This window comes from Panthera leo, chromosome B1 (genome assembly GCF_018350215.1).
Source record: "Panthera leo isolate Ple1 chromosome B1, P.leo_Ple1_pat1.1, whole genome shotgun sequence".
In the NCBI taxonomy this organism is placed as follows: Eukaryota; Metazoa; Chordata; class Mammalia; order Carnivora; family Felidae; genus Panthera; species Panthera leo.
In genome coordinates, this window is record NC_056682.1 from 135,189,397 (window position 1) to 135,198,065 (window position 8,669).

At 49.4% G+C, this 8,669-nt stretch overlaps 1 protein-coding gene across 1 annotated transcript; it reads right to left on the bottom strand.

The window, feature by feature from the left end:
* Positions 1-373: 373 nt before the first annotated feature.
* LOC122217081 lies at positions 374-5,455 on the bottom strand (the record flags this gene model as incomplete). Its single annotated transcript, XM_042933975.1, is given in 1 exon segment — positions 374-5,455. A coding segment is annotated over 1 exon segment (5,082 nt), but the record flags the coding sequence as incomplete, so codon positions are not given.
* Between the last annotated feature and the right edge of the window lie 3,214 nt (positions 5,456-8,669).

Here is an 8,669-nt window from a genome sequence, read left to right on the forward strand (position 1 = left end):
CCCGCCCTTTCATTCCTCCCTTGTCATGTAGCTTAGGGACCCAATCATGGGACCGGCTGCATTTATGGTGACAAGGGGAACAGAGTTTAGAGGTTTACGCAAAGTTCTGGGAAGCATGTGTCCCTGGGGTGGCTCTGGGAGGTCTAATTAAGTATTGTCCCTGAGCTGGTATCTATGATCTGCCAGGTGATGTTTTGGGGGGTGTGGGGACTCCCGGTAGCATGAGCAATGACAAGCAGAGTTAACAGAGTTACCAATATTAGGTGAGTCGAATGTGCTGTAGCTTGAGCTTGAGCTTGAGCGGGTTGTGTTGGTCCCGACTGATGGCCCATCGCGTGACGAAGTCCTTCCGGATCGAGGAGGGGTCCGCTGGCTGAACGTGGGTGTGATGGACCCAGGTCGCGATGCCGTCTACTTTGAGAGCGGTGGGGGTTGTCAGCACTACAATGTAGGGTCCCTTCCAGCGCGGCTCGAGAGTCTCTCGGTGGTGCCTCTTGACATAGACCCAGTCTCCCGGCTTGTACTGATGAGGTGTCGGGGTCGGGCCAGCCTCGTAGATGGCACGGAGGCGCGGCCAAATATCCTCGTGCGCCCTCTGGAGCCCTCTCAAGGAAAGAAAAAGTTCTTGATCTTTAAACTCTGCAAGAAGTTCAGCTCGAAGGCTGGGAATAACAGGGGGTGGCCTGCCAAACATGATCTCGTAGGGAGTAAAACCCAGAGTGTAAGGAGTGTTTCTAACCCGGTAAAGGGCGTACGGTAGGAGAGTCACCCAGTCCCCGCCAGTCTCCATGGTTAATTTGGTAAGGGTCTCTTTTAGGGTTCTATTCATTCTTTCTACCTGTCCTGAGCTCTGGGGCCTATAAGCACAATGTAATTTCCAGTTTGCCCCCACCGCCTTGGCTACTGCCTGTGTTACCTGAGAGATAAAAGCTGGTCCATTGTCTGATCCTACCATGGCAGGAAAACCATACCTGGGTAAGATGTCTTCTAGTAGCTTCTTAGCCACCGTCTGAGCCGTTTCATGCTTGGTTGGGTATGCCTCCACCCAGCCAGAGAAGGTGTCTGTAAATACTAAAAGATATTTATAACCATACTTTCCTGGTTTGACTTCAGTGAAGTCGACTTCCCATTGGGCTCCCGGTCTGGTGCCTCTGAGCCTGGTTCCTTTTTTATTTGATGTGGCTTTCGCGTTGGTGAGTTGGCAGGTCTTGCAGGCAGATACAACTTGCTCTATTTTGGTGTCCTGTTGGTGAATCTTGATTCCGGCATGTCGGATTAAGTCTTTTAATTTTCGGGCCCCCATGTGAGTAGACCGATGCATGTGCTCTAATATTGAGACTCCGAGCCGGTCTGGCAGCACGAGCTCCTTGTTAGGTGTATACCACCATCCCTTTATCTCCTGGGCCATGGGGAGTTTCTTGATCCGCTGTAACTCCTCCTGGGAGTATTTGGGCTGGTCTGGTAAAAGTGGGTCTCCCGGGTCTGGTAGTTGTATGGTCATGGTGGGGACTGGAGTAAGGGCTACTGCCTTGGCTGCCTGGTCAGCCTTTCGATTACCTCTAGCTACTGGGTTATCAGCTTTTTGGTGCCCTTGGCAGTGGATAATGGCTAGCTTGGCAGGAAGCCATAAGGCCGTAAGCAGGTTAAGTATCTCCTGCTTATTTTTTATAGTCCGTCCTTCTGCCGTCAGTAACCCCCTCTCCTGATAAATTGCCCCATGAATATGAGCTGTGGCAAATGCATAACGGCTGTCTGTGTAGATGTTAAGCCGTTTTCCAGCTCCCAGCATCAGCGCCTTGGTGAGGGCTATGAGCTCCGCTCGCTGGGCTGACGTTCCGGAGGGTAGAGCCTCCGCCCATACGGTGTCCATTTCAGTGACCACCGCTGCACCCGCATACCTGTGTCCATCTCGCACAAAGCTGCTGCCATCAGTGAACCAAGTAGCCTCGGCATCGGGGAGGGGCTGGTCGGTCAGGTCCATCCGGAATCCATGTACTTGTTCCAGGATTCCCGCACAGTCATGTAGTGGAGCACCTAGGTCAGGGTCGGGCAGCAGGGTTGCAGGATTGAGGGCTGCACTGGGGTGGAACCGCACTCGTGGAGGGTTGAGTAGGAGGCTCTGGTAATGAGTCACACGTGTATTGCTCATCCATCTATCAGGAGGCTGTTTCAGGACCCCTTCAATGGCGTGTGGGGTTGTGATCCAGATCTCCTGTCCTAGGGTCAGTTTGTCTGCATCCTTGACTAGGAGTGCTGTCGCCGCAATAATTCTTAGGCATGGCGGCCAGCCGGCAGCCACTGGGTCTAGTTTCTTAGACAGGTAAGCCACTGGGCGGTTCCAGGGGCCTAAGGCTTGAGTTAGAACCCCTTTTGCTATTCCCTTATGTTCGTCTACAAAGAGGTGGAAGGGTTTCATAATGTCTGGTAGGCCCAGGGCTGGGGCACTTAGGAGGGCCTTTTTTAACTGATTAAAGGCAATTTCTTCTTTTTCAGTCCATTTAAATGTTTTCCCCTCTTTGGTAGCTTCATATAGGGGCCTGGCGATCTCAGCAAAACCTGGAACCCAGAGGCGGCAGTAGCCGGCTGATCCTAGGAATTCCCTCACTTCTCTTCGGGAGGTGGGAGTAGGGATCTTTAGGACAGTTTCTTTTCTGGCATCTGATAACCGCCGCTGTCCGCCCTCCAGGATATATCCCAGGTAACTTACCCTCTCCCTGCATATCTGAGCCTTCTTCGCGGATGCCCGGTACCCTAAAGCTCCCAGGGTAGCCAGCAGGTCCTGGGTCCCTCGCTCACAGTCTTTGGCCGTGTCAGCAGCAATCAGGATGTCATCTACGTACTGTAGGAGGGTGAGGCCAGGGTGCTCCCTTCTGTACTCACCCAGGTCCTCGTGTAGTGCCTCGTCGAAGATGGTGGGTGAATTTTTGAATCCCTGAGGTAGCCGTGTCCAGGTGAGTTGCCCACTGTAGCCCTCCTCCGGATCATGCCACTCGAAGGCGAACAGGGGTTGGCTCTGGGGTGCCAGCGGCAGACTGAAGAAGGCGTCCTTTAAATCTAGTACAGTATACCAGACCCTGGAGGGCGCCAAGGAGCTCAAGAGAGTATATGGGTTGGGAACAGTTGGGTGTATGTCCGCGACCCTCTTATTTACTTCCCGGAGGTCTTGTACCGGTCGGTAGTCATTTGTGTGAGGCTTTTTGACCGGCAGTAAGGGGGTGTTCCAGGCAGACTGGCAAGGAACTAGTACCCCTAGGCTTCGTAGTCTCCGGATGTGTGGCTGGATCCCCTTCCGGGCCTCCTGTGACATGGGGTATTGTTTGATCCTTACCGGACTCTCTCCTGGCTTGAGCTCTACCAGGACTGGGGTCCTATGAGCGGCTAGTCCCATCCCCCCCCCAGTCTCTGCCCAAACCGAGGGGAATTCTTGTAGCCATCTGTCTATATTATCCTCTCTCGGGAGCGCCTCCTGGTGGAGGAGGTATTCATCCTCCAGTTTCATGGTCAGGACCTGGATGGGGTGGCCCTTGCCATCGGTGACCTGAGGCCCCCCTTGTCTGAAAGTTATCTGAGCTCCAATCTTGGTCAGTAAGTCCCGTCCTAACAGCGGGTAGGGGCATTCTGGTATTACCATAAAGGAGTGGGATACCCGGCCCGTTCCCAAATCTACTGTTCTTCGGGTAGTCCATGAATACTGGCTCATACCAGTTGCCCCTTGTACCCAGGACTTCTTGCTGGCTAGTTTTCCTTGTGGGGTGCGGAGGACCGAATGTTGTGCTCCGGTGTCGACAAGGAAGTCAACAGGGGTCCCCTCCACTTTAAGAGTTACCCTGGGTTCGGGGAGAGGGTCCGAACCCCGACTCCCCTAATCACTTAGTTCATCTAGCTCTAGGACTTTTACTCGATCAGTCTTGCTTCCTTTCCCGCCGGCCCTTTTCAGACAATCTCGGGCCCAATGCCCTATCTCCTTGCAGTATGCGCACTGATCCTTCTGCAGCCTCTGCTTCCCCCCCTTGGTGGTTCTTTTACCTTTTCTTGTGTCGTCTGCCAGCTGCCGGAGATGGCGGTCTCGTTCCTCAGGGGAGTCAGCAGTGGTAGCTAGTAGTATTCTGGCCAGGTCTCGAGTCTGCTTACTGCTGGCAGTCGCCATGGCGCGGGCCTGCTTGTCCTCAGGAAGCTCCCGGTTATTATATACCTTTTCGGCTACCACCAGTAAGTCCTGCAGACTTTTTTCTCCTAGTCTATCTATTTTCTGTAATTTTCTCCTAATGTCTATGGCCGATTGGTTTACAAAGGCCATGATAACAGCTGCCTTGCTTTCCGGAGCCTCTGGATCCATGGGGGTATAGGTACGGAATGCCTCCATGATCCGTTCTAAAAAGGCAGCCGGAGATTCATCTTTTCCCTGTTGTACATTTCCTACCTTGGCCAAATTGGTTGGCTTTCTAGCAGCCATTCGGAGACCCCCCATTAGAGTCTGGCGGTAGACCCGGAGCCTCTCCTTACCTTCTGCCGTGTTGAAATCCCACTGGGGCCGAGTTAAGGGGAAGGAGGCATCTATCTGAGCCTGGTTGGTGGTGGGATTCCCGTCTGTGCCCGGAACTAGTTTTCGGGCCTCGTTGACGATTCTTTCTCTTTCTTCAGTCGTGAACAGGACCTGCAAAAGCTGCTGGCAATCGTCCCACGTGGGCTGATGGGTAAAAAGAACAGAGTCTAATAAATCAATAAGCCCTGCCGGTTTCTCGGAAAACTTAGGATTCTGAGCTTTCCAATTGTAGAGGTCACTAGTGGCGAAAGGCCAATAGTGATGGGGCTGGTTCCCCTCCGCGTCTGGGGGTCCGGTGGCTCGCAGGGGCAGAATAGTGGAGTCGGCGGCGGAGGCGGATTGCTCCCTCTGAGCCCTTTGTCTGGTGAAGGGCGGGCTTCCCACTGGAGCGTTTCCGCCTCCCGCTCTCGGAACAGCATCTGCCTCCCCCGGAGGGGGAGGATGGTGTTCTTCCAGCATCCTAGAGGGGTTATACGAGGGAGGAAAAATTAATTCTTCTTCAGTACCCCCCTGTAAGACAGGGTAGAGGGGTGCTGAAGGCTGGATAAGACTTTTCTTCTTCTTTGTCCCCTGCAAAGCAAGAATGGGTTTTGGCTCCGGAGGGAGCGGGGCTAGGAAGGGTTTAAGCCAAGAGGGTGGGTCTTCCACAAGGTCCTGCCAAGTGATAATGTAAGGGAGCTGATCAAGATGGCCCGTCTTAGGCTGAGAGATGATACTCCTGACTCGGTGGATGGTAGGGAGGTCGAAGGTCCCCTCTGGTGGCCATCCGACATTGAAAGTTGGCCACTCGCTAGAACAAAAAAACTGCCACCGACCCTTTCGGACTTCCACACTGAGGTTGTTAGCTCTTCCCCTCACATCCTTAAAGTGATCAATCATAATACTTAGAGGAGTAGTCTGAGTCTGTCCCATAACGTCCGTCCAGTAAGTCCACAGAACAAAACAGAGAAACACAAAAACAGACAAACAGAGGGCCCCTAGAAAATCTTCCAACTCCATGGAAGCAACACTGAAAGCTAGCTTAGACATTTGAGGGGATTCCACGTCCCTCCAAAACCGATGAGGGGATTCCACGTCCCTCCAAAGACGACGGCCTCACACCGACCAGCGGGAGCGACCCGCCTCGTCTCAGACCTTTGAGGGGATTCCACGTCCCTCCAGAAGGGAGAATCGGAACGTCTTCCGAAACTCCCGGCCCGTGGTCCTCCAGTGCGTCCACTTAGACCGCGTCGGGCACTACCAGAACTCCAGAAGTGAGCTCACACAGAAAAGACAGAACAAACAAACAGACACTAACCGTGGCCAGTCAGGCTCTCCGGGTCGGGGGTCCCTCAGGGGTCTTGGGGATCCCGGGCCGAGCCCCCAAATGTTATGCCCAGAATTCGTGATCCCCAAAGACCACTAGGGAGCCGAGTCCGATGCAAAAGCAAAAGAACCTTTATTCGAGCTAGCTCGAGCTCAATCCCCTACCTGCACCGACGCAGCGGTGAGATACCAGGGAGAGAGAGCGAGTTTCAAAAGGACAAAGGTTTTATTGGGGCCCAGGGGCAGTTGGTGAGGTAACGGCTGTGGCCTCAGCCGATTGGCTGGGGAAGGGTCCGAGTCCTGTTAGACAGGTGAGGGGGGGGGTTACTCAAGGGGAGGAGGTGTGGTCAAGGTGAAGGACACAGAACAAGATGGAGTCGGCCGGCATAGGCCCGCCCTTTCACTTTGGAGGCTGACATAAATAGGCATAAATGGAATAATAGAGTAGTCCTGGTAGATATTATAACAGATGCTATGCTGATAGGCTATGAGTATTAGCACATAGGGAAAGATGGATTTCTAGGGCTTCCTAACAATGAGAATAAACAGATGTAAAATGGTCTTAATCTAATGTATCATCTGTCTCTTAGCTTCTGTTGGGGAAAGGGCAGTTTTATTTGAAGTGTATGTGATCCATCTCAGCCCCTATCAATGGACTCAGGGATTTTGGAGTAGTTAATTACCACACCAAGCTGTACCTGTTCTCCCTCCTCCCCCACCCCACCCCCCACTTCATGGGGTGGGGTTACTACCTAACCAAAGTAATGAGTTGAATACAGAGAAGTTTGAGAGAATTGGAAAACGATGCCATGGAAGATTAAAAAGAGTAAAAGTTTAGACCAGAGAGAGCACTCTTATATATCCTTTAATCCATTGTGACTATGCACTTAACTTTCTGGTAGGATGAACCCCAACTTATCCTTCTCTATAAAGTCTCTGGGATCACTTGCGTTTTCCTCAAGACACATAAATTCCACTCTACCTATTATTTCCCTAATAATATGCAATTCTGGGGTGTATCTTGTCCTTTAGAATGTATGTATATTTATGTGTATTATTAATTACAACATGCAGTAATAAAAATTTTCAACTAAAATTGTCAATATAAGTGATGTTATGTTCTACTTTATAGATAGTAACAACAAACTTTGCAGGTACAAAAAGTAGATAAGCAATCACACTAAAATCTCCAAAAATAGGGGTGCCTGGGTGGCTCAGTTGGTTTAACTCTGGATTTTGGCTCTGGATTTCAGCTCAGGTCATGATCTCATCGTTTGTGAGATGGAGCCCCAATTCAGAATTCACTAACAGCATGGCGCCTGCTTGGGATTCTCTCTCTCCCTGTCTCCCTGCCCCTTCCCCCACTTGCATGCATGCATGCATGCGCTCTCTCACACTCTCTCTCTCTCTAAGTAAATAAACTCTAAAAAACAATCTCCAAAAATAAAACTTCCCTACTTATCAATGAAAAGTTGTCTAATCAGTTATTTACTAGTTTTATGCAAAACCAGTAAGTTGCTAAAAAAAAAAAAAAAAAATTTCCTATAATACTCAGTTGAAGCTAACCTCTGTAAATGTGCTCCCATTCAGTTGATTAACTTCTTAAAGGTAAGCTGCTAGTATAGGTCCTACAAGATTAGCAAAAATGCAACTTGTGCTCCAAAACATAATCTTGGGTCACCTTATCTTTATTCTATGCTTCAAATATCACCTATATTCTGATTCTGATTCATCTATACTCTCAACTATCTGTCATAATAGGAGATTAAGCAAAAGTATTGATCTCCTCCCTGAATGCATATATTCATCTACCAAGAAGAAAATGATATGGGGCCTGTATCAGTCAGGTTCCTCATAGAAACAAAATAGCACCCCCAAAATGAGTCTTGAAGATAGTTTAAGACCTAGATAATTTACAAAAGTGTGGTCAGTGATAATGGAAATCCAATCAGAAATAATGAGCCACCCTGAGTCTAGGAACAGTAGGAAGCAGCTACTATCCCTGGGTGTGAAAGGGCAAGAATAAGGAGCAGTTCCAAAAACCCACTCATTAGGCTTTATTAATACTTGTTAAGCCTAGTAGGAGCAATGATTCTCTGTAGAGAAATTCAACTACTGCCCATACGTGGCTCAGCAGGGAGGTTTCCATAGGAACAAATACATCAATTTCACCTTCCTCCTACCTTCCAATATGATCCCTTCCATTGTTCAAACCCAACAACTGAAGCCAAAGGTCAAAAAAGCTAGGTTTTGCAGTCCATTAAAAACCACCCTCCTGGGACATACAACAGGATGAAGGATAGAAAGTGAGACAAACAGAGAGACAAATGGGGAACATGCAGCTGAGGGGCTAACACAATGAGATAGAAACAGCAGGCATAGAAAACAAAGATCTTAATCCAGAAAAGGAGAATGGAGACCTCTAAGAGAGAGGTCTCTAAGGAAAAGGGGAAGGGGAGAAAATTCAATACAACCTAAGGTATGGATAAGGACATGAAAACCTCAAGACTGCATGCATTTATGCTCATGATGCAAATAAATAGAGAATGAGAGATAAAACAACACAGGAGAAAAAGAAACAGAAAAAGCTATAGAAGAAAGGCAGTTTAAATTTGAAATAAACTAAAACATGGCATGAGTGTGAGTAAATAGCAAAAAGAATTCTTCTGAACTTGACACTGGAATTATTCTCTTTTGGATGACACTGAATCCTGACTGTAATTTTAAACAAGGGTATATACTCAGTAGATTATCTGGCTCACCAAGCAATATTTTTTTAACAGCTTGGAATACTGTGAATGCTATTTTGTTGGCCTTCAAT